We start from the raw sequence: 27763 nt of genomic DNA on the forward strand, positions 1-27763 counted from the left end.
AAAAACTGTCAGAAAAATTTCTGAGCTCTGGAAATAAGCCAAGGTTCTGTAGCAATCTGGAGTGCATTTATTTAAGAAAAATGGCTGCGTCTTTACGAACAGTGAGCTCTGTAGCATTTGAACGTGCCCTATTCCCATCCCCACCTCCCCCAGTAGCCTGGGACAGCCATGGCCCACAATCACAGTGGAATCAGGAGTCTGGCAGCCACTGGAAGAGCAGACTGGAGCACCTGCAAAGCCCCATTTGTAGAGAATTGTCATTAAGTGACCTGTTGGTTCCCTGGAAGACCTCACTCGCAAGGCTGTCTTTATCTGACCTGACTTGGGGCTTACTCAGTGCAAAGGCATTTGTTGGGGTGGCGGGGGAAGGCAATTGTGTAAGACTGTGGCTGCCTGAGGTAGACAAACAAAAGGCTAATCAAAAAGTTTAAAAGGAAAAGCTAGGGAATGAAATGTCCAGGGCTATGTGCATGTACAGGAAAGAGCTGAGAAGGCCCTAAGCTCTCACTTCTGGCTAACACTGAAGCTATGTGAAAGCAGGAGATGAAGGCTAAGCAGGAGTGTCAACTGCCTGAGTGCTGAAGGTGTGCCCCACTGTGCGCACAGAGCCCCCTGGGGAGAGTGGGAGACGCATCGGTTACAGGCATTTAAGAAGTTCTCTGTTCAATCATTAGCTGATTAGAAAACTCACTAAGCAAACAGTAACAAACAGCAATAATAAATCCTGAAGAGAAAGAAGAATCTGATTTCCAGAGTTGCCACATTATATGATTTAAAACGTCCAGTGTTCAATACAAAATTAAGAGACGTGCAAAGAAATAAGTAAGTATGGCCCATACATGGGAAAAAAAGGAGTTAACAGAAACTGTCCCTAAGGAAGCCCAGACATTGGCCTTACAAGACAATGACTTAAATCGAGTATTATAAATATGTTCAAAGAACAGAGGGACTCCATATCTAAATAACTAAAGGAAAATATGAGAATGATATCTCAACAAATAAAAATACCAATAAAGAAATACAAGTTATATTAAAGAGCCGAATGAACATTCTGGATTTAAACATAAGTACAATAAGTGCATTTATTCTAAGTACAATAAATGAAATGAATAATTCACTAGAAGAATTCACAGGAGATTTGAACAGGTAAAAGAATCAGTGAACTTAAAGGTAGGTCAACTGAGATTATCCAGTCTGAGGAATAGAAAGAAAAAGAATGAACAGAAAGGATAAAGCCTCTAGGTCCTGTGAGAAACCATCAAAGAGTATTAACATATGCAGAATGGGAGTCCCATAAGGAGAGACATTAGGGCAGGAAGAATTTTTGAAGACATATTGACCAAAATCTTTTCAAGTTTGAAGAATGCTGAAAACAGCAAGAGTGAAGTACCTCATCACAAAGAAGTGACCCTCAGTAAGGCTGCCACCTGACTTCTCTTCATAAGCTATGGAGAACAGGAAGCTGTGGACAGCACATACTCAGAGTGCTGAAAAAAGACTGTCAACCAAGCAGTCTATCCTTCAAAAACAGGAGAAATCATGACATTCCCAGATAAATGAAAACAAAGAGCCTGTTGCTAGCAGACTTGCCCTATAAGAAAATACTAAAAGAAATCCTTTAGGTTGATATGAAAGGACCTTAGACAGTAACTCAAATCCACATTAAGAAATAAAGACCACTGGTAAAGGTAACTACATAGATAAATGTAAAACAGCATTAAAGTGCTTTGTGGTTTATAACTCCTTTTTGGTCCTATTTGGTTTAAAAGACAACCCTGTGCAAAGCAATAATTATAATTCTGTTTAGATGGGCATGTAATGCGTAAAGATGTAATTTGTCTAACAATAACAGCATAAAGGATGTGGAAAGGAATGAAGGTATATATGAGCTAATTTTGTGTGTACTGGTGAAATCAAGTCAGTATTAATCTGAACTAGACTGCTGAAAATTAATATGTTAATTGCAATCCCCAAGGCAACTACTAAGAAAATAATTCAAAAAATTGATATGAACAGAAATGACAAAGGAATTAAAATGGCATACTTGAAAATATCTATTTAACAAAAAAATATCTATTTAACAAAAAAAAAGGGGGGAAGAAATGGATTAACCTTTAGAGAAACAAAAAAGAAATGACATATGGAAACAACAAAATGGCAGACATAAATTCTACCTTATCAGTAATTACATCAACTATAAATGAATTAAACACTCCAATCAAAAGCCAGTGATTGGCAGAATGGATGAAAAAGACAAACAGGATCCACCTATATGTTGTCTACAAGAGACACATTTCAAAGACACCAATAGGTCAAAATTAAAAGGAGAGGAAAAAGATATACTATGCAAACATTAACATAAAGAGAGCTGAATGGGTATACTAATTTCAGACAAATAGACTTTAAGACAAAAATTGTTTCTAGTGACAAAGAACATTCTACCAAAACGAAAAGGTTTGCTTTACCACAAAACTATAACAATTACAAACACAATTAACAGCAGGCCTTCAAAGTACATGAAGCCAAAAATGACAGAATTAGAGGAAGAATAGACAATTCAAAACTAATAGTCTGGGCTTCCCTGGTGGCGCAGTGATTGAGAGGCCGCCTGCCGATGCAGGGGACACGGGTTCGTGCCCCGGTCCGGGAGGATCCCACATGCCGCGGAGCGGCTGGGCCCGTGAGCCATGGCCGCTGAGCCTGCGCGTCCTGAGCCTGTGCTCCGCAACGGGAGAGGCCACAACAGTGAGAGGCCCGCGTACCGCAAAACAAAAAACAACAAAAAAAAACCTAATAGTCTAAGCCTTCAATATCCCACTTTCAATAATGGATGGAACAACTAGACATAAGGACAAGAAAAGAGACTTTTAACAGTATTATAAATCAACTAGACATAACAGAAATCTATAGAACATCCCACCCATCAATAGCAGAACACACATTCTTCTTGTGTACAAAATGGAGTATTTTCCAAAATAGACTGTGCGCTAGGCCATTAAAAAAAAGCCTCAGTAGTGACTTCCCTGGTGGTCCAGTGGTTAGGACTCTGCGCTTCCACTGCAGGGGGCCCAGGTTCCATCCCTGGTCTGGCCAAAATCATTAATTAATTAATATTTTTTAAAGCCTCAATAAAATTTAAAGTGTTAAATCGCACACATGTTCTCCAATAACAATTAATTCAAAATGGATCAAAGACCCAAATGTAAGCGCTAAAAGCATAAAGGTCTTAGAAGGAAACATAGGTGTAAAGCTTCATGACCTTGGATTAGGCAGTGGTTTTTTAGCTATGACACCAAAAGCACAAGCAAAGAATAAAATAGATAAAATGGACTTCATAAAAATTAAACTTGTTTGGCCTTCAAAGGGCACAGGAAAATGAAAAGACAACTGATAGAACAAGAAAAAATATTTGCAAATCATATAGTTAATAAGGGCCAGAATATATAGAGACTGCTTACAACTTACAAAAAGACAAACACTCCATTTTAAAAATGGACTAATGACGTTAAGCATTCGTTCATGTGCTTACGGGCCATTTAAATATCTTCTTTGGAGAAATATCTATCCAAATCCTTTGACCACCTAAACTGGATTACTTGACTTTTTGTTGAGTTGTAGGAATTCTTTACATATTCTGGATACTAGACTCTTACCGGATACATGATTTACAATATATATCTGCTTTTTACATTATATAGGAGAAAAAAACGCTGGTGAGAATGTGTCAAACACAAACTTCTCTCCAAGTTAAAGTGTGAATCTGAAAGAGCGATCTTGTCTCAGCCTACCCTGACCCTTAAAGGCTTCAAAACCATTTGATGAACTAGGAAAGCTCTCAGCATACAAAAAGACTTTTTTAAAGACTTTCTCTATATTGTACAGACTTTTTAGAATACTGTTAAACTCTAAGTTTTAAGAGGAAAAGAAAAATGGTTCTGAATTTTGCCATAAACCAGGGCACAAATGCTCAATTTAACAACGACAAAAAAAACAAAACACCCCAATATTATCATTTACAATTAGCATAAGATGCTAGATTGCTGAGGATGAGGCAGGGACGAGGGGTAGAGAGGTAGGAGGAATGCTTTATAGTTGATGCTGCTTGGCAAAATTTCTGAAAGCAATTACTACCATGTTCTAGGCGTCATACAATATATAGAATATTTCTTAAGGGCTTTAGTTCTCCTTTCAAAGATGAGCACTTTCCCACATCTTTTAAAATTCTTCATGGTTTTCCTAATATATAATCAGTTAATAACTAGTCATTTTATTTTAAAACACAGTCATCTTTCATAAATGTTTTACTTTTAGCCATAGGAGAAAATGTTAGCTGTTCTCATACTGAAGCAGATTTCTTAAGTTCAAATAGGGAAGGTAATTTAAACTCAAAATCACCAGATTTAACAAACTATTCCGAATGCTGTATTTCTATTAATAATTAAAGTAATCGTAATTCTGTGTCTCATGACATCACTCTTATTGCTAATTTGTGTTGCTTTTACCTGGCTACAAATTTTTTTGTCCTCTTTCCACAAAGTGAAGCTTAGTTCCCCTCCCCTTGAATCTGGGCAGTTATGTGACTACAGCATAAGGGATGCTATGTGACCTTAAGGCTAGAGCATACAAGGCCATGCAGCTTCTTGCCTTATTTACTGGAACCCATGTAAGAACTTAAAATACCCTGAGGCCACTGTGCTGGAGAGGCCACCCACAGGCTCTCCCGTGGACAAGTCCCGGCTGAGCCCATGCCTCTAGTGGACCTCCATCAAGGTGCCAGACATGTGAATGAAGCTGCCGGTCTTGGAAGTAAATTCTTCAGTTGCAATTGCTACAGTCCTGGGCTTTTGTTCTCCCCAGCTGTGGCCCAGATTGGACAGAACAGAGTCGAGCCATCCCTGCTGTGCCCTGTCTGAATCCCTGACTCACAGAATCCATGAGCAGAACCAAGCACTCACTGTTTTATGTCACTATATTTGGAGTGGTTGGTTTCTCAGCAATAGATAACCAGAACACAGATTAACAATTTAATTGAACAAACATTAGATGAGTGTCAACTTTCTAATTTTTATAATCAATAGTCACTCTTAGCTGCATACATCAAGCAAGTCACCTCACCTTTTCAAATCATTCCCCTTTTTCAATGTATCTTTCACAACACAGGCCTAAGACACTTTGGAAATGATTAAATTAGTAGCTCAAATATTAATAAGCACACTTGGAAAATAGAACTTTCAACTGGACATAACTGCTTAGCTTTTATCAAACTATAAGGATAGTCTGCAATTCCCAAGTTTTTATGTCAACATAAACAGCTTGATAGAAAATACTACTGATACTTCGACTACATATTAAGTTCTTATATGCATTTTAGTTAAGTAAATATTCCTAAAATAATTGTGTAATTTTTATCTCACTGCTATCAAAATACTTAACTGAATTGAGACTTTGTTCAGTTCCTGTAATACCCCAAAGCCGATGTTCATAAAAGAGTCACAAAAGAAACTTATCTCTGAAAAAGACTAGTTCTACTGAAAGAAATAGGAAAAGCCTAAAAATCTTCTTCAACCTCAGCCACAACTAGGCCTGATCCAGACAGTAGATTCAAGAGTTTGGTGTCAATCTCCAGGAAGTCTCTGTTATCGTGTTCAGATTCTATGCCTGCTGCTGACCAAAGACACACAAAAACCTAAGACTCTTGCATTTTCAAAAGTCTATACATCTATCCTACTCGTTTTTCTTAGCTCTTGTTTTTAGACAGTACAGCTTAAGTTTAAGCAATTTCTCTATAAATCTTCACGTTTCTGACATTTTAATAACATCTCATTGTTTCTCATAAATCTAAATTATTTCTAATGAGTACACTCACTTTATAACACTGATATTTAGGAACAGAATGAACACGTATACTCACGTGTACATGAAACTTTTACTACCACATAACAGCAGAGAACACGATTCACCCTGGGTAAGGTCAGCATGGTATGTTAGAACGCTAAGCAGGAACACTGAAGTTTAAGTCTAACCATGCCATTACCTATCTCCAAATCTTTGTGACTCAGTTTCCTGATTCGTAAAGTGAGGGGATAAGCTTAGATTCAATGCATGATTTCATGTGTGAGCATAATGACAAGCTGTTCCATACCAGAGTTGTACTATTATTTCTAAGTTTTTAGTCCAGTACATTGTGCTAAGCATTGTGTTTCACAGCAATCAACATTACTGCCGATTTACACTGCACAAGTGGCTGACGTATACAATTTAGAAATCAATACATTTATTTTGGTCATTTTATGTGATTCTATCTCCAAAAGAGATGAATTTTAGCCCTTCTTAAGGGTAGAAACAATTTTAAAGATCAAGTCTTTTATCAAAGTCAAACGATAAAACTCAATCTTTTAAAAAGCTTTTGTCAGTAGAACAAAAATCCCCACTAAATGTTTTAAAGTTTCCAACCCCTAGTTCTTGTTCAGTCAAGTTCTTGAACACAGAATTTTACAAGATCTTAGCGAATAAAATCACAGATACAGGCAGACCTCAGTTTATTGCACTTCCCTTTACTGCCCTTCACAGACTACATTTTTTACAAATTGAAGGTTTGTGGCAACCCTGTGTGCCATCAGATGATGGTTAGCATTTCCTAGCAATAAAGTATTTTTCAATCGAGGTATGTAAGTTTTTAGACCTAATGCTATTGCACCCTTACTAGACTACAGTACAGCGTGAACAGAACTTTCATACGCACTGGGAAACCAAAAAATTCGTGTGACCTGCTGTATTGTGCTATTCGATATTCACTTTACTGCGGTGGTCTGGAACCGAACCTGCAACATCTCCGAGGTGTGCCTGTACCCACTTCCATGTTGCAACAATATTATAATTTTTAACAGCTGCATGATATCCCGATGCACTGATGTACTACTGTATTTTTAACCCTTCCCCTACTGTTAAGTAATCAGATTGACCCCAGTTTACTGAACTCTGCACAATGTTGCAGCAAACATCTTTACATACAATTTTCCCTTCTTTTGGACTATTTCCTTAGGATAATAAGCTAGATAAGACGATACTGACATTTACAGTTTTTGAAACAAACTGAGAAACTGCCTTGCACAAAGAGTCTATCATTATATCCTGCTACCATGTGACTATAACCACCTCATATTGATAAGTGTAAAACGGTACCTCCTGACTGTAGTTTTTACATGCATGTTTTTGATAAATAATAATATTAAATGACAGTTGCATGCAACTTGTTTGTTGTATCTCCTGTGCAGGATTTGTCTGTTTACTTACTGATGGCTTGGCATTTGTATCGGGTTTATTTGTTTGAGCCACCTTTTTATAGCCTAGAGTCGCTTCTCTCTCCCTCTCTCTCACCTGTTTTTAAGATGTGCCTCCAGGTCGCAGCGCTGCACTACATCTTGGCACACTGAAGAGAACGGACATAAAACTAATAATTTGTCCAGAAGTTTATGAACTAGAATGCTAGACTTCTTGCACAACTTAAAGTGGAGTCTCTTCCGGTCCAATGGACAGAAATCCTTCTCTTGCAGGAAGTTTCTGAGGCACTTGCAGCAGAAGGTATGTCCACAGGGGGTGTCTAGTGGCTGCAGCAGAGGCTGAAGGCAAATGTGGCAGACCAGGTCGTCATCCACTTCATCCTGGTAATTGTATAAGTGGTTTTCTCGTGTCCAGTGCTGCTGGCCGCATTCAAAACACAGAGGATTGAAGGAGGAGGAAGAGGTCTGCTCCACAGACACCATCTCATCGTTTGTCGTTCCCATTTTGAATCAGCGGAAGCAGTTTCTGTATCTTCATACATTAGACTTCCATTAAAGGTTTGATCTTTAAAAGACAGTGATGTATTTGACTAAAACCCAGGTCTGTTTTTCTAGACTAGACAAAACAAAACAAAACAACCAGAAAAGTAATTACTATCAATCAACATAGGCTAAAAGAATCAACATGATATTACTACGTTGACTTCTTTTTTAGTAAAAAATTAAAATTTACATCAGGGAATAAATTAGTCGTAAAAACATTAAAATGACATTAACTAATCTGCTTGTTGGCTAAGGATGACTTACCTTGCCAAGTTCTTGGTGAAAAAAGAATTTAGGATTAAAAGCAAAGGTGACATATTAATATGTGGTGTGACACAGGAAACAATTTGTTCTACTGACTGAAATCCCCCGATACTTCACTGCTTAATGGTAGTTTCAACGCCAGTTAATCTACGTAGTATGCTAATAATGCAATTTGAGGTATATTATGTAATAAATTTGCATTCGCCAACCCAGTCATGGTTCCCTGCTTCTGACTGATGTTACACATTTATAGTGCCATCCCAAAAATTATGTCTCTGAAATGTAGTCTCAAGGATAATTCAGTGTCTTAAAAAAACGACCTCTGCTCTACACTGTTTGGGAGAAACTGGATTTCAAAATATATATGTATGATTTGAATATTCTCTCCCTATAATACAGATTGCAGAAAGATAGATCTGCACAGCATATATAAATAACATCTCTGCAAACTCCACAAACTTCAATACTATTTCATGCCATTAAGAGAAAAAACCCACTGATTCAATTTTAATATTAGCTTTTAAAGGTGACAGGGTAACCTAAGACACATCTTTAGGCTTTATTCATATGTACATCAGGGTATTATGAGTAAGAGGATCCTGAGCGCTGTTCTCACTCTGGAAGACTCTTATTTAATTGAAGCTGTCTGTTCACAAAGCAATAACTTTGTCTTATTCCTGTTGGGCTGACCCCGAAGATGAGTGTGAAGTACAGTGTGTGTGGGTGAAAACGGAGTTTTGGAATTGAGCTCCTTGCCTGTAAATGTTCCCTAAATAATTGTGTATATGAAACCTGTATAATAAAAAGAAGTATTCTCAATAAAAAAAAAAGAAACCCACTATAATTCAATTAAACAGATAAGGCATGTTATAAATGTCCATCCCAGCTCACATTATTCCACACTCCCATTGCTTCTGGCTTACTCAGAGCAGCCGAGTGCGTGCGTGCGTGCGTATGTGTGTGTGTGCGCGCGCACCTCCTCTAAGACAGCAGCCTGCTCCAGTTTGGTGCAGGGCTAGCAAGGAATGCTCCCCTCACATAACGGTTTCCATACCTCCTGCTGCTGCAGCACCAGGGATTAAAAAATCACCTCCAAAGGCATCAGCTATGTCCATTCTGAATATTTACAGTCTCTGCTATGTGCCAAACACTGAACAGGGAGATAAGGGAGGTGGGGAGAGGACAGTTAAGAGAGCCCATTGTTGGATCATACGGTAGTTCTATTTTTAGCCTTTTAAGGAACCTCCATACTGTTCTCCATAGTGGCTGTATCAATTTATATTCCTGCCAACAGTGCAAGAGCGTTCCCTTTTCTCCACACCCTCTCCAGCATTTGTTGTTTGTAGATTTTCTGATGATGGCCATTCTGACCGTGTGAGGTGATACCTCATTGTAGTTTTGATTTGCATTTCCCTGATAATTAGTGATGTTGAGCATCTTTTCATGTGCTTTTTGGCCATCTGTCTGTCTTTGAAGAACTGTCTATTTAGGTTTGAAGAAATGTCTGTTTAGGTCTTCTACCCATTTTTTGCTTGGGTTGTTTGTTTTCTTTGATACTGAGCTGCATGAGCTATTTGTATATTTTAGAGATTAATCCCCTGTCAGTTGCTTTATTTGCAAATATTTTCTCCTGAAACTAACACAACATCGTGAATCAACTATACTCCAATAAAAATTAAAAAAAAAAAGAATGCCCATTGTGAAAACTCAATGAACTAAATATTCTCAGCAAGTTGTGCGCCGGGTGCTGTGTGAGTGCAGAGGAAGAGGAGGAGAGCTGGCATCTAACTCAGTTTGGCTTTGTAGCCAGAAATACTTTCAAGAGGGGACACAACATGGCTGCTGGGCTGTGACAGGAAGCACTGGCCAGAGAGGAAACGGACAAGGGCCTCTTCACGTCCTGAGTGTGCACGGCACATTCGGGAATGTGAGCCGGTGAAACATCTGAGGCAAGAAAATGAACTCAGAGTGGGGGCATTCTGAAACCTGGGGTCCTGTACCAGATCAGAAAGGGCAGACACCATGTTATGCTGCTAGCATTTGTTTCAATCATATATATATATATATATATATATATACACACACACACACACACACACACACACACACACACATATATATGTATATATTTTGCTATTTTATTACTTGGAGTATTTATCAGAAAAACATATATATATATACATATACACACACACATATATATGCATATGTATATATGTACATATATATTTGCTATTTTATTTACTTGGAGTATTTATCAGAAAAACAATATTAAGAGATTTAACAAGAATTGCCATGAATTATGAGGGGGTGGGACAAGATTCAGATGGCATGGCTGAATCAGATAAACTGTGTTTTTCAAAACAACTTAATAAAATAATAATAGCAGCTTGTGGTCTAAACTATCAGTACAGCATTAAGACAGTAGACACTTCCTGTAGTTTGTAACTCATGGGGCTTACAGTCTCTGAGCACCATAGCTTTTGTCAGTCCAAGGTATGTGAGATTATGGAGATAAACGTCATTTACCTCAGGCAAAGAGAACACTTCAATCTCTAGGTATTTTAATACAGAATGTCCACAGACTCATTTCCTACTCAACTAGCTCTTCTTTGTTTGTGATAGTATTTATCCTAATTTTTTTCTCAAGAATATACACTGCAATTCTGGCCTCCCACATAATCACTAAGGAAGCATTTCTCTTAAGACTATTATATTTTAGCTATTTTCTGAATCTCTAAATAACTTTGATTACTTTCCTAACACAAAATATTTTCATGAGGAAGAAGAACACGCTCCCATTTAAAATACCAAATAACAACCGCATTATCAACAGCCCCGAAATGCCTCTGTTACCATGACACAAACATTAAATGAAAATTTATCACGGGTAGATCACTAACACGTGCATATAAATATTGATTGAACAGTTTCAAGACCATACAGTCTAAGTAGTTAAGAGCACACACCCTGGAGCCAGTCTGTGAGGGTTCAAGTCCTTGTTCAGTCACTTACCAGCCCTGTGGCCTGACTGAATTTCTCTGTGGCTGTTTCCTCCTCACGTGTAAAATGGGGGTAGTAACAGTGCCGATCTCAGAGGGGTGATACAGAGAATAAACAGGCACATTAACAGGTGCTGAATAAATGTTAGCTATTACTAAAGATAAACAAACAAATGTTCAGACAGATTTTATGATTTGCCCAAAGCTGCACAACTTATAATTACTCAGTAAGAAAGAAGGAAGATAAATCCAGTTCTTTCTTGTTTCAAAATAACCCGACAGTAAATTAAGTAATTATAGGAAAGAGGAACGGTGTTTCATGTAAGCCTGAGTGTATGGATTTTTTAAAGACGAAGGCAGCCTGCGCCTGTTTTCCAATCCCCAAGCCCACTCCTCTCCTCCCAGCTCCGGCAGGTGACTTGATTTCCACTTTGTGAGCAAGCCCACTCCTAATGGCTCACAAGGCTTCCTACACTACTGTCCCTCCCCCGAAGCTGTGAGCTCCTTAAGAGGTGGACCTCCAGAAGGGGAGAAGCTCAATAAATGCTGAATGACCAACTGGGTGACCAAAGTTAGGTAGCCAGAAATACATTCATATATACAGGAGGATATGCCCATGTTTAATTTTGATTTCAGACATTCTATTAGCACAATTTGAAATACTAAAATACAAGTTAAATAATAGTCTTAAATATTTTCCATAATATAAAGATAAAATGTAGCATTACGTATATCTTTACAAGCTATATTATCTGTGTAGCTAATATAACAGTAATATAACAGGAACAGTAAACAGATGGATGCTATCAAATCGGCTGGGAGGGAATTCCCTGGTGGTCCAGTGGTTAGGACTCTGCACTTTCACCACCGAGGGCCCGGGTTCGATCCCTGATCCAGGGACTAAGATCCCATGAGTCACGTGGCACAGCCAAAATAGATAGATAGATAGATAATCAGTTGTCTCATACTTTCTCTCATTTAAAAAATAAATAAATTGGCTGGGAATATTACAACACATTTAAGATAACATCTTGAAAGATAATCAGTGCAGTGGAGAGGGAGTTATAAGACTGTTTACTACCTAACTCCAGTTACGATTAATGTGCTTGCTTTTCCTGGTCTATGAGACAAGACTATCCTGCCACATCCTGAAGACTCTCAGAAGGAGCTACGGTTTTTCACAGTTAATTTTCACACACTCCCAAACTATGTTATTCAGATCATTTCTCTTAATGTTACTTTTGACTCAGGCTGAAAGAGTCCTCACTGGCCCTAAACTAGGAGATCCAGCCCCAGATAAAAGAAGATAAGCCAAGGGTTACCACCAAAGTATGGTTAGATGGGGATCATCTTTGGTTCTTCTGACACATCAGGGCTGAGTCTGAGGATACCTCTCCCCATGCATCCCAGCAAAATCCTACTCACGCCTTAAGTCTTAGCTCCACCTCCACCCCCTCCATCAGATCCCATCAGCCTCATTCCCGCTCCCGGTTCGCCCCCTCTTTCCCTTCTGTTCCTGCTTTTTACACACGCCTTCGTCTCATCAGTTACTACATTTGCGTGCTTGCTTATCTGTCTCCTTACACCTCTTGGAGGTTACGGTGAAGACAGTATCTTCTTTATCTCTTGTATTCCCAGGTCTTGGCACACATTGTGCAATTAAAAAGTTCTCAGGCTCATACTGGAGCCTGAAATGTATACGAGTCTTGAGATATATTATATAACTACGTAAATTTATGAGAAAACCCTGCACATTAATTTGTGGCACTGCAAAACAATCAACATACTGGACCCTGCCCTATGATTATACATAAACTAGGAATAAGATATTACTTCCTTTAATCTTCAAAAGTCTGAGGGGAAAAAAAGGGGTTTTTTTGTTTAATGATGTCAACACAAGAAAATTTTCTTATTGTATATGTTACATATCAGCTTTCACAGCTACCTTTGTATAAAGCAGTGGTTGTCAAACTTTTGCACCTAAGGATCCCTTTATCCACCCTGGACAAGTGTGGCTGTTTCTTAAAAAAACAAAACAAAAAAAAACTACCATACAATCCAGCAACTCCACTACCCGGCATTTATCCCAAAGAAATAAAAACGTTCACACAAAAACCGGTACAGCTTTATTTGTAATGGCCTCAAACCAGAAACAACCCAACTGTCCTTCAACAAGTGAACAGTTAAACAAATGATGGCACATCCACACCACATGGCTCAGCAATAAAAAAGAACGAACTACTGATGTGCACACCAGCCTGGGTGCACCTCAAAGAATTATGCTGAGTGAGAAAGCTGATCCTAAAAGGGTGCATATTATATTTTCCATATATAACATTCTTGAAATGACAATACAGTTAAGTAAATTAATTAAAATGTTTATTTGTTAATAAAAAATAAACCCATTACATGTTAACATTTTTATGAAAAATAACTTTTTTCAAAATAAAAAAATATATAGTGCAGAGAGAAGCATTGTTGATGTAGAATGTATTTTCCAAATCTGGAGTCTCAAATCTGCTTTCAACCTTTTGTGAGATCACATGTCAAGTTTCCTCTGGAAAACTCTACTGAACACTCATGAGAGAATGAGAGTGAAAAGGTAAAGTCAAGTCTTTGTGTTACTGGGAAAATAATTTTGACCTTGTGGACCCAATGAAAACACAGGGTCCTGGGTCACACATGGACAAGTAGTACAGAGCACTGAAGGGTTCTGACACCCCTCTTCCACAAGAAGAAGGACTAGTCAGTAACCAACAAGACTTTTAAAAAAGACAAAAACTGGAAAAGGCCAACTGTGGAGGTGAGCCCATACTGGAGGAATCTGTCTTTCCTGGAATGAAGCTCTTTCTCCAGAGCCTTCTCCCACTGAAGAAGCGTATCTGGATATCACTGTACAGGAATATTAAGCATATTAAATGAGACCCTTACATAAATCCTATTCTTAATCAAAACATTTCCTATATGTCATGAGGAAAATGATCAAATACCAGTTTTCCAACAATTCCGCATCTATTATTTATAATTCTCTCATTGTCTGCATAAAAGTGTAATTCAGCACACTTAGCTATTTGTCTCCTATTCCTTTTTATCAAGTAGAAATATTTGAAAAACCATTTAAAAATTCTTAAGATGCTACTTGTAGTGAGATGTACCCTATTTAATAATCTAGAAAATTAGTAAGCTAAGCAAAAAAATGCTAGAAGCTATGCAACTTAGGCTCTGAGCTCCATGCCAGCTGGGTAACTAGGTCACTACACAATTCCTTTTCATTCATCACATGTTTATCCAGTGTCTACGAAGTGCTGGTATTATATAGATATCCTGGTGCCTAGGCTTCCTGTCTACACACTGTCAGCTTTGCTTAAATAGTAATAAACCACACATCATACACACAGAGTTTAAATCTAGCTCCAAAATTCTCATGACTTTATATCTTTTTATACACAATAAAATATTTACTAATGTTATATTTACATTTTAGTCCTGACATCTGTTATTGTTTTTTGATAACTTTAATAATCTCCTAAATATTTTCAAAAAGAAGGTTAAATTGTGGCTGGCAGAGAATTTACAAATTTCAAATGTCCTTCTACTTTAGTTTTTCTAATTTTGAACCACTAATCTATGATGAAACTTTTTTTTTTTTAATGCAAAAACCAAACTGGATTACCTATCCAATTCCTGCAGGCTCAGAGAGTTATACTAGAGTTATACTTCCAAAAATACTACTAAATTATGTTACCTTACAGTAATTTAAAAACAGAATTGATATAAAACTATTTCCAAAAGGAAATACACCATATGGAATGCTAAACATTTCCATACAGCTAAATACCCAGACAGGCCTCCACCAATAAGAAAAGGCTTCTGTGGGAAGGGGTCTTCCAGGAAAGACACACTCCCACAGCACGTGACCTCTTCTCAGCAGCACTCCTCACCAGCCAGCCGAGATGGGGCAATTTCTAACATCTTAAAGAATGTCACAAATTCATAAGAGTTGCACAATACATTTAACAATGTGGGGTGGGTTGTGAGGGGAAGTAGTTTTCACTGGTTTAGTTTTATTGCATGCCATGTTCACCTGCTGGATATAATTTTAATGCTTCTTTATATGACATTCAAAGGCAAGGGTTCTGATTTAAATAAATAATCTGTTTTCTTCTAAAGGATGAACCCTCTCAAACATTTAAGTTCTTGCACAGTAAATTTAGAAAACATTTGTTTTCAAGTGATCGATAAATTCTTATTTTCAAGGTCTTTTCAATCTCTAATTTCTGTAACTGTGGATCAAAATCCCTCTGCTAACTCTCAGTTATCCAAGGAAGTAAAGGGCATCAAAAAGAGCACTGGCCGTGGGTTCAAAATGTGCCTCTGCCATGCACGCGCTAGCAATGTGGCACCACACGCGGCACAGCAATTAGAAGTTTATAATCCCAATTTCCTCATGTTAGAAATGGCATCCTGCTTATGGTGCAGGATTACTATGAAGCTAAAAATGTTACACTGCCAGGAAAACCTCTTACAAACCACAAGGCATTAAAACACAAACTTATGACTAGATTAATGACTGTAAAGGACGATGTAGATAAGAACAGACAGCTGGGCTAATCGGTGGCCGGAGCTCCCTCCACGAGACTGGTCACGGGAGGCCTGTGTCTGACTCTTGGCTCTGAGACCAGCAACCAGGCCACCAGCTCAGCCCTTCCCCGCTCTAGACTCCACTCTCTGAACCTACAGACCAGTGGGCCAAACCAGATAAACTCTAAAGTTACTTATAGACCCCCAATTCCATGATTCTAGAAATGTGCTTTGAGCACACATTTTTCCCCCCAAAACAGAACAGTTTTCTTTACTATTATCCAGCATTGTATTAACTATAAAAATGATCTAAATCCAAAGCTTATCAGGAGAGGTTTTTGCGTGTTTCTTTTTTTGCTTTTTGATTTTGTTCGTTTGTTTGATCTTCACAGTACTGGACACTCTTTTAAGTTCCCGACCTGAAAATTTCTCTTTTTGCAGACAAGCGTATGGACAAGAGAGGAGGGCTAGACATATAATTGAACGTCTCCATATGTTTATTATGGTGGGACAACGTACGATACTATAGTGCTATAAGACAAAATTTATTTTTCTTACTGGCTCTCCTACAGTGCTATTTAGGAGATGCTGCGACATCTATCTGAAGGACTAATATGGTTAGTTCGTCTGCTTTCTCTGAAAGGCAAGCACAGGTTAATTGTCAGTAGTATAAATAGACGTTTTAGATGGCAGATTTTGCTCCACACTCTTAACATATTTTTCCATTCAAGAAACATCTAAAGCTACAGAAAAAGAACAAACTTTTCAGTCTTACTTCCTTCAATAACTGCAAAGAAATCAGCAGGACACTGCTACTCTGTGATCAAACCCACACAATAAAATAAATGAAGTGGAACTAAACCACAGTCAGGAAAGGTTTTATGGTGGTGGTACTACTAATAATTAAGAGTCCCAGACTTCATTATCTTAACTATCAGTAAGGTATAAGAAATTTAAATGCTGCAGCTTTCCAAGCTAATTAGGGACACCGATAATTAAAAGAACAGATATTATTTAAGATGCTCAATTTGTCCCAGTTATAATTTAGTGCATATAAAGATGATCAGCTCAAGAATGACTCTGGACCAGACTCAAGGGACCATCACCGAATGGCCAGATCTTGTGCTTTCTCAAGACAAGCCTAACAGGCACCAGTGTCAGGGGTAGGGACCAAAGCCTTGTTAGCCTTGGGATTTATCCAGAATGAGTCTAGTGTGTTGCCAGAGGTCCTTCTAATTTATTAACAATGAGTTGTTTGAGTTAAATACAGTTCTAATACTGAGAAAAATTAAAAGAGAAATCCTCATATAATGTAACTCATTATCCAGATTCAGATACATCACAGATAAAACAACCCTTTAAAATATAAATGCCAGGGCTTCCCTGGTGGTGCAGTGGTTGAGAGTCCGCCTGCCGATGCAGGGGACACGGGTTCATGCCCCGGTCCGAGAGGATCCCACATGCCGCGGAGCGGCTGGGCCCGTGAGCCATGGCCGCTGGGCCTGCGCGTCCGGAGCCTGTGCTGCGCAACGGGAGAGGCCACAGCGGTGAGAGGCCCGCGTACCGCAAAAAAAAAAAAAAAAAAAAAAAAAAAAAAAAAAAATATAAATGCCTATGTTACATGACAGGAAATAAAATGTACTATAAAGCCAGAAATTATAAGGGGCTGTACTATGTTAAATCATTAAGATGATCAACAATGCACCCTAAATTATATTAGTTTCCCATGTTTCAGAAACGGAGTCAAACAAAATCCCAGGTTTTACATGTTATGTAGTTATTACCTGCCTTTTTAACATTTCCACTAGGAAACTTTTACAAACAAAATATTCAAGAGCAAACTAATTACTCATATCCCTAACCTTCAAACCTGACCTCCTTTTCAATCTCCTATCCTTCCTCTTTTCCATCCATCCATCGGTCTGTGTTACTGAGAAATCTCCTATGTGCCAGGCACTCTTCTAGGGCTAGGAGTTCAGCCTTGAACAAAAACAAAAATCTCTCCCCTTGTGAAGCTTACATTCTGGGGGAGCAGACAGCACACACACAAAATAAATAAAATACTGGGAGGATAGCTTTTTAAATAGGGTGATCAGGGGAAAACGCACTATTGAGGTGGCACTTGAGTTAACGCCAAAAGGACATAACTAGAAATCCACACGGTTATTTGGGGTAAAATGTTTATTATAGACAAATGAAATAATAAAGGCCCTGAGCTGACAACGTGCCTGGTATGTTCAATGAACAGTCAGGAGGCCCGTGCGGATGAAATGAAAAAGCAGAGAGAAGGAAATGGATCAGACCAGCAACGGGGGTTAACTACACCCTATAGAACTTTGGTGTTTCCTCTGTGTAAGAATCCTAACAGGATCGCTCTGGCTGCTACACTGAGAATAATCTTAAGGGGCCAAAGGCAGAAGCAATCAAGAGCCTACTGAAATATTATAAGGAAGAGATGATGGTGCATTGAACCAGGGTGGACACAGTTGAGATAGTGACTCATTTCTGCATCTACTTTGAAGGCAGACTGGTGTGATTTGCTGATACATAAAATGTGTGCACGAGCTGCTGGTGGTGGGATAAGTCAAGGACGACGCCAAGGTTTTTAGTCTGAACTAGAAAGATAGAATTAATATATTTGAGGTGCGATAGTCTGTAAGAGAGTAGGTTTAATGGGTATGGCCAAGTTCAAACAGGTTATATTTGAAATGCCTATCAGACGTCCAAGTAGGCACACGGAGTAGGCAGGCAGCTAAGTATACAAGTCCAGTTCAGGGGAGAGGACTGGACTGATGATATAAATTCAGGAAGCACTGGTGTATAGAATAGAAAGCCATTCGATTGGGCAAGATCACCAAAGGAGAGTGGGTGAGTGTAAGTAGAAGAGAAGGGGGCTGAGGACTGGGCCTTGGGGCATTTCAATACTACAGGGTCTGGGAGACAAGGAGGAGCCAAACCGAGCAGGAGTGGTTAGCATGCAAGAAGCTGATCAGGAGAGTGTGGTGTGGAAAAACCAAATACAGGAAGTCTTTCAAGGAGGAAGGAATGATTATCCGGTAGGCAAGTAAAATAAGATTAGGACTGAGAATTACGCATCGGATTTAGCAACACGGCACTCACCAGTGACCTTGACACAGAGTTTTGGTGGACTGGTGAGAGCAAATGCTTCCCGGGAAAGAGTTCAGGAGACAGGAATTAGAGCATGAACACTTCTTTTGAGAAATTATGCAATATGCGAAGGGGGAAATTTTGTATTCTGGGAGGAACTGAGACTCTAATTGTGATTGCCCCCAACATTTAACAAAGGCAGAGATGTACACATTTATCATTTGCATCTATACACATCCTTAATTCCTTTCTTCTTGCGCCAGACCTCTCCCTCTGCCGCCTCAAGGCTAATTTCTCCTCCACCTGGGCTCAATATTCCATTCCTTTGGCAACCTTTGTCATTTACCTCATCTTTCTTTATTTAACCTCTAACCTTTTCCCCTCAGCATAAAAAAGTTCATGTTTCAACAACAATGAAAACAAAACATTCTCCTACAGTTGTTACCCTTTCCCCCACCTTCATTTCACCTCCAATATTTCTGAAATATAAGACCATGCTTGCAGTCTCTGATTCCTGACCAAAAGGGCTTCTTTCTACCTCTACCAGCCACTGAGCCTGGTTCTACTGTGGTCATGGTCGTCATGACTGGCTGCCAAATCTAATGGTCACGTCTCAGTTCCAAACCCTGCTTGATCTCTCTGCAACGTCACTGACTCCTCTTGCCGTGAAACTCTTTGCTCCCTTGCCTTAATTATACCACTCTGCACTGGTTCTCATACTATTTACCACTCTTTTGTGATAGCTGTCCAATTTTTTCCTTTAGGCAAACTAAAAAATTTAAATTGTTGGGCCAAGTAAAAAGAAGTCTTCTGATTCACTACATTAAACTGCTCTCCAAAACGGTGAACAAAATTTTGATTCCTACTAGCAATGCTAGTATGTTAACTTCTCCCAAACTGTTCTAATCCTGGTTAATTTTATTCGTTTTAAATATTTATAAATCTTAAAGTTGAAAATAAAAAAATAACATCTCATTTTTTCTTTAATTTGCATCTCTTTGACTCTAGCTAAATTAAAGTTATGATTATAATCCTTACTCTTGTGAAGTGCCTCTAGATCCTTGGCCTCACTTTTTTCCTACTGAATAGTAGTGTTTTTCTTAATTGATATGAACTTGATATATTATGATACCAATCCTTTATCACATTATTATAATTACTTTTCCTCCTGTTTGCCTTTTAGTTGTCTACTGGCATAAAGAAGTTGTCAATTTTCATGTAATTGAATACATTCATTTTCCCTTTAAAAATTCTTCCATTACTCTTATCCCCTCCTCCATAACAAGATGAGATGAAGATTTGCCTCTGTATTCTTCATTTGCATAGTCTACAAAAAAATGATTACACTCTATTCTGACTGGAACGCAGTATGAGAATAGATCTTTCTCTCCCAGTACTTAAATAATTGTCCTAATTCCAGTACATCTAACTCACACTTATGTTCAAAAACCATGTCATTACTGCCCTCTAAATGATCCTATTATGGTAGTTGCTAATGGCCCTTCTATACTCCCCCTATGCTGTAACTAGAGCCAGAGAATCCTGTGTCTCTCTCACCCTGAGCCTCATTTTCCACACCCGGTCACCAGGTTCCTACTGATTCTACCTCCAGAATATGTTACTTATGCCTCCTCTTTCCTCTCCTCCTACCACTACTGTTATTTATTACACTTGCTCATTTAGCCATCACTCAAAAGGTTTTCCCATCTTCTTCTTCTCCTGTCTGTCCTTTAAAACACTGGCATCCAAGCACCAGCGATATTATTTTCCCTGCTGAATACTCTTCTGTAGCCAATTGTTTCTACAAAATGAAAGCCAAAGTCTCAAGCTGGCACTTAAGTCTCCCAGCTCTGGCTCCTCTAGTTTCATTTCCTGACACAATTCCACACATTCCATGCTTTGGCCAAACCAAACTACTTACACCTTCTGACCTCAGCATGTTCTTCCCTCGCCTGGAGCGTGCTCTCCCACCTTGCTGGCCTGCAGAACGCCCATCCATTTAATGGCCAGCGGCTGCGAAGCTCTTCCTGATCCACCCAAACATAACTACTCAGCCTGTCCCTTACGTCATTGTGGTACTATTACAGTCACTGGGTTCCTCACTGCTGGGGTTAGCAATCACTTGTTTGCATGGGTCTTCCCTGCAGACTGAATACCCCTTTAAAGACAGGAATCAGACATGTACACACTGCTGTATTTAAAATAGATAACCAACAAGGACCTACTATAGAGCACAGGGAACTCTGCTCAATATCCCGTAACAACCTAAATGGGAAAAGAATTTGAAAAGGAATATATAAAACTGAATCACTTTGCTGTACACCCAAAGCTAACACAGCATTGTTAAACAACTATGCTCCAACATAAAATAAAAATAATTTAAAAAAAAGACAAGAATCAAACCTCATCTCTATAACCCTAGCATTTGGAGCATGTCTGACATAGTTTGTGGTTAATCTCAACAATCAATGAGGGAATGAATGAACAAATTTCCTCAAATTTCACCTGCCTCACCAAATCCTGACTATAATCCCTAGAATTTGTATTCCCACTGCCTCTGTCCTAATTCAGGTTCCTGTTACTTCTTGATTATCTCCTCTCTGTCCCTTCACCTCTCCATTGCAAAAGGTGATCTCTTAACAAACAACTATGATTCTGTCATTTCCCTCCAGAAGAAAAATCTGGTTCTAAGAGAGAGACCAGGCTTCTTAACAGGACCTGTCTGTCACTATCATTCCCACCCCACACGCTGTGCTTGAGCTGGACGCTGCGTCAAACCATTCATTGATCACAAGCCGCATACCTTGATGTTCCCCAAAGTGGTGAGCTAGTCTCTGTGACCAGGAGAGTATCTTCCTGCTATGGCTCCCTCCTGTCTCTCCCTTACTTCCCGCTCCTTTCACCTACTCTGTCCCTCCCCATTCCCTACAACACACTCCCTTTACTCTCCTCACCAAGTTCTCGAGGCCTCCTTTGTGTTATATACTTCCTTATCTTTTTTTTTTTTTTTTTTTTTACATTACACAGGGTTCTCACTGTTGTGGCCTCTCCCATCGCGGAGCGCAGGCTCCAGACACGCAGGCTCAGCGGCCATGGCTCACGGGCCCAGCTGCTTCGCGGCATGTGGGATCTTCCTGGACCGAGGCACGAACCCGTGTCCCCTGCGTTGGCAGGTGGACTCTCAACCACTGCACCACCAGGGAAGCCCTCTATATCCTTTTGATGGTCCTTTGTAGAGTCACCATTCATCGTCTAAACTTACTTTTATAGTATTTTATACTTTACAAATTTACAGGCTAGTTTTACCTGTAAATTTTACCTATGAGATTTACCATTTTCAGATACAACATAAGGAGAGAATTATGGGAAGAGGAAACTATCTTCAAATCATACTGTAGAAAAGGGTTACTTCTGGAAAATTTTCCTGACCAACATCTATTTTAAAATATACAGTGTAGATTCTTGTTAGGTTTCTCAAAGACTGACGGTTCTTGAACTTGTCCTTAAATATTGTGCTTTGTTGTCCTGATAGGGGCCTCCGGCTACAGATAAATTATTATGAGAAGCTCTTAAGAAGTGGTAATAATTATCATTAGATATTTCAGTGGTTTTATCACCAATATTAAGATATTTAAGTGAGGACAATCTAAAAACTAAGAGATTTCACAATTCTTAACTGTTCCTATATCCTAGCTCTAAATAAAACATAAAATCTAATGATCTTGTTGAAAGAACACTTCTTAAAATTTCAGAATTAAATTGTATGCATAAAACAGCTACTATCTGACAAAGTCACATTCTACTCCTCCAAAATTTATATATTTTTGCTTCTTCAAATTTCTCTATTTAGAGAGCTGAGTTAGGATTTTTTACTTTAAAATATCTGTTGCTTAGGAGTCCAATATGAGAAACTGTTCTGGTTCTAGAAACAATCTGATTTAATCTGGACTAATCTATAAATGATTACAAAGACACAAACATAAACCTTAACACTTCAGGAAAAAAAAACTATAAATTAGGATAGATGTTCAACATAAGCTAGTACAAAATAAACTAAGCAGAACATTTTTCCACAATTACTGGAACCTTATATCATTTCCCTTGATGTAGTAAATATTACATATTCAGAGTTCATAACACCTTAGAAATATGTCTTCACTCTTAAGAATACCTATAGTCTTCTGAATGGATAAAAAACAAGACCCATATATATGCTGTCTACAAGAGACCCACTTCAGACCTAGGGACACATACAGACTGAAAGTGAGGGGATGGAAGAAGATATTCCATGCAAATGGAAACCAAAAGAAAGCTGGAATAGCAATTCTTATATCACACAAAATAGACTTAAAAATGAAGACTATTACAAGAGACAAAAAAGGACACTACATAATGATCAAGGAATCAATCCAAGAAGAAGATATAACAATTGTAAATATTTATGCACCCAACATAGGAGCACCTCAATACATAAGGCAAATGCTAACAGCCATAAAAGGGGAAATCGACAGTAACACAATCCTAGTAGGGGACTTTAACACCCCACTTTCACCAATGGACAGACCATCCAAGATGAAAATAAGTAAGGAAACACAAGCTTTAAATGACACATTAAACAAGATGGACTTAATTGACATTTTTAGGACATTCCATCCAAAAACAACAGAATACACTTTCTTCTCAAGTGCTCATGGAACATTATCCAGGATAGATCATATCTTGGGTCACAAATCAAGCCCTGGTAAAGTTAAGAAAATGGAAATTGTATCAAATATCTTTTCTGACCACAATGCTATGAGACTAGATATAAATTACAGGAAAAAAAAACTGTAAAAAATACAAACACATGGAGGCTAAACAATACACTACTAAATAACCAGTATATCACTGAAGAAATCAAAGAGAAAATCAAAAAGTACCTAGAAACAAATGACAATGAAAACACGACGACCCAAAACCTATGGGATGCAGCACAACAAGTTCTAAGAGGGAAGTTTATAGCAATACAGTCCTACCTCAAGAAACATCTCAAATTAACAACCTAAACTTGCACCTAAAGCAATGAGAGAAAGAAGAACAAAAAGCCCCCAAAGTTAGCAGAAGGAAAGAAATCATGAAGATCAGATCAGAAATAAATGAAAAAGAAATGAAGGAAATGACAGCAAAGATCAATAAAACTAAAAGCTGGTTCTTTGAGAACATAAATGAAATTGATAAACCATTAGCCAGACTCATCAAGAAAAAAAGGGAAAGAAAAAAAAAGAAAAAAAAGGGGGGAAAGACTCAAATCAATAGAATTAGAAATGAAAAAGGAGAAGTAACAACTGACACTGCAGAAATACAAAGGATCATGAGAGATTACTACAAGCAACTCTATGCCAATAAAATGGACAACCTGGAAGAAATGGACAAATTCTTAGAAAAGCACAACCTTCCGAGACTGAACCAGGAAGAAATAGAAAATATAAACAGACCAATCACAAGCACTGAAATTGAAACTGTGATTAAAAATCTTCCAACAAACAAAAGCCCAGGACCAGATGGCTTCACAGGCGAATTCTATCAAACAATTAGAGAAGAGCTAACACCTATCCTTCTCAAACTCTTCCAAAATAGAGCAGAGGGAGGAACACTCCCAAACTCATTCTACGAGGCCACCATCACCCTGATACCAAAACCAGAAAAGATGTCGCAAAAAAAGAAAACTACAGGCCAATATCACTGATGAACACAGACGCAAAAATCCTCAACAAAATACTAGCAAATAGAATCCAACAGCACATTAAAAGGATCATACACCATGATCAAGTGGGGTTTATCCCAGGAATACAAGGATTCTTCAATATATGCAACTTAATCAATGTGATAAACCATATTAACAAGTTGAAGGAGAAAAACCATATGATCATCTCAATAGATGCAGAAAAAGCTTTTGACAAAATTCAACACCCATTTATTATAAAAACCCTCCAGAAAGTAGGCATAAAGGGAACTTACCTCAACATAATAAAGGCCATATATGACAAACCCACAGCCAACATTCTCCTCAATGGTGAAAAACTAAAACTAATTCCACTAAGATCAGGAACAAGACAAGGTTGCCCACTCTCACCACTATTATTCAACATAATTTTTGACATTTTAGCCACAGCAATCAGAGAAGTAAAAGAAATAAAAGGAATCCAAATCAGAAAAGAAGAAGTAAAACTGTCACTGTTTGCAGATGACATGATACTATACATAGAGAATCCTAAAGAGGTTACCAGAAAACTACTAGAGCTAATCAATGAATTTGGTAAAGTAGCAAGATACAAAATTAATGCACAGAAATCTCTTGCATTCCTATACACTAATGATGAAAAATCTGAAAGAGAAATGAAGGAAATACTCCCAGTTTACCACTGCAACAAAAAGAATAAAATACCTAGGAATAAACCTACCTAAGGAGACAAAAGACCTGTGTGCAGAAAACTATAAGACACTAATGAAAGAAATTAAAGATGATACAAAGAGATGCAGAGATAGATATACCATGTTCTTGGACTGGAAGAATCAACATTGTGAAAATGACTCTACTACCCAAAGCAATGTGCAGATTCAATGCAATCCCTATCAAACTACCAATGGCATTTTTCACAGAACTAGAAAAATTGCAAAATTTTATGGAAACACAAGACCCCGAATAGCCAAAGCAATCTTGAGAAAGAAAAACGGAGCTGGAGGAATCAGGCTCCCGGACTTCAGACTACACTACAAAGCTACAGTAATCAGACAGTATGGTACTGGCACAAAAACAGAAATATAGATCAATGGAACAGGATAGAACGCCCAGAGATAAACCCACGCACATATGGTCACCTTATCTTTGATAAAGGAGGCAAGAATATACAGTGGAGAAAAGAAAGCCTCTTCAATAAGTGGTGCTGGGAAAACTGGACAGGTACATGTAAAAGTATGAAATTAGAACACTCCCTAACACCATACACAAAAGTAAACTCAAAATGGATTAAAGACCTAAATGTAAGGCCAGACACTATAAAACTCTTAGAGGAAAACACAGGCAGAACACTCTATGACATAAATCACAGCAAGATCCTTTTTGACCCACCTCCTAGCAAAATGGAAATAAACACAAAAATAAACAAATGTGACCTAATGAAACTTAAAAGCTTTTGCACAGCAAAGGAAACCATAAACAAGACGAAAAGACAACCCTCAGAATGGGAGAAAATATTTGCAAATGAAGCAACTGACAAAGGATTAATCTCCAAAATTTACAAGCAGCTCATTCAGCTCAATATCAAAAAAACAAACAACCCAATCCACAAATGGGCAGAAGACCTAAATAGACATTTCTCCAAAGAAGATATACAGATTGCCAACAAACACATGAAAGAATGCTCAACATCATTAATCATTAGAGAAATGCAAATCAAAACTACAATGTGATATCTCACACTGGTCAGAACGGCCATCATCAAAAACTCTAGAAACATTAAATGCTGGAGAGGGTGTGGAGAAAAGGGAACCCTCTTGCACTGTCGGTGGGAATGTAAATTGATACAGCCACTATAGACAACAGTATGGAGGTTCCTTAAAAACCTACAAATAGTAGCATATGACCCAGCAATCCCACTACTGGGCATATACCCTGAGAAAACCATAATTCAAAAAGAGTCATGTACCAAAATGTTCATTGCAGCTCTATTTACAATAGCCAGGACATGGAAGCAACCTAAGTGTACATCGACAGATGAATGGATAAAGAAAATGTGGCACATATATACAATGGAATATTACTCAGCCATAAAAAGAAACAAAATTGAGTTATTTGTAGTGAGGCAGATGGACCTAGAGTCTGTCATACAGAGTGAAGTAAGTCAGAAAGAGAAAAACAAATACCATATGCTAACACATATATATGGAATCTAAGAAAAAAAAAAGGTCATGAAGAACCTAGGGGTAAGACGGGAATAAAGACACAGACCTACTAGAGCATGGACTTGAGGATATGAGGAGGGGGAAGGGTGAGCTGTAACAAAGTGAGAGAGTGGCATGGACGTATATACAATACCAAACGTAAAATAGATAGCTAGTGGGAAGCAGCCGCATGGCACAGGGATATCGGCTCGGTGCTTTGTGACCGCCTGGAGGGGTGGGACAGGGAGGGTGGGAGGGAGGGAGACGCAAGAGGGAAGAGATATGGGAACATATGTATATGTATAACTGATTCACTTTGTTATAAAGCAGAAACTAACACACCATTGTAAAGCAATTATACCCCAATAAAGATGTTAAAAAAAAAAAAGATGTTAAAAAAAAAAGAAATCCATTACATAAAAATAAATATTTTCAGGCTTCCCTGGTGGCGCAGTGGTTGAGAGTCTGCCTGCCGATGCAGGGGACACGGGTTCGTTCCCTGGTCCGGGAAGATCCCGCATGCTGCGGAGCGGCTGGGCCCGTGAGCCATGGTCGCTGAGCCTGTGCGTCCGGAGCCTGTGCTCCGCAACGGGAGAGGCCGCAACAGTGAGAGGCCCGCGTACCGCAATAAAAAAAAAAATTAAAAAAAAAATTCAATTAAATGTTATTTATATATTTATTTCTAGTTATAAATTGTGAGGATGCCTTTTAATCTACAAGATTATTGAAGTTCTAGTACACAGAGTTTATAGATTCATTATTTATCATTACAAACTTTCTATAATTCTTTTAGCAAAGCTAAATCAGCTTCATTTGTAAAAACAAATTCTAAAGGAAAAGATGGTGAAAAGGAAATCCTATGAAGGTACATTAAACATACATGTAGGGCCAGCCCTAGATCAATTCTGTCTCATACATTTTGTTTTCTTAATCATTTTTCCCTTTTCTATGTCCTTTCCTTCCTCCATTTCAATATTACCATCTCTACCCTTACCTATTTCTTTTTCAAACAAAACCTCTTTAAGGAAATAAATCTCAATCAAGTGATTGTTATACGATTTATGA

The 27763-nt window shown here is 38.3% G+C and overlaps 1 protein-coding gene across 4 annotated transcripts in view; it reads right to left on the reverse strand.

Moving 5' to 3' along the window:
* The window catches only part of LNX2 (ligand of numb-protein X 2), an 82305-nt gene that overhangs the window by 34839 nt on the left and 19703 nt on the right, over positions 1-27763 (reverse strand). For all 4 annotated transcript variants that reach the window (XM_032611394.1, XM_032611396.1, XM_032611397.1 and 1 more), the window contains one exon: positions 7378-7896. In XM_032611394.1, coding sequence (XP_032467285.1) covers positions 7378-7784 — 407 coding nt within the window. In that variant the 5' untranslated portion in view covers positions 7785-7896. The remainder of the gene's footprint in view (positions 1-7377; positions 7897-27763) is intronic.

Source organism: Phocoena sinus, chromosome 18 (assembly GCF_008692025.1).
Source record: "Phocoena sinus isolate mPhoSin1 chromosome 18, mPhoSin1.pri, whole genome shotgun sequence".
Classification (NCBI taxonomy): domain Eukaryota; kingdom Metazoa; phylum Chordata; class Mammalia; order Artiodactyla; family Phocoenidae; genus Phocoena; species Phocoena sinus.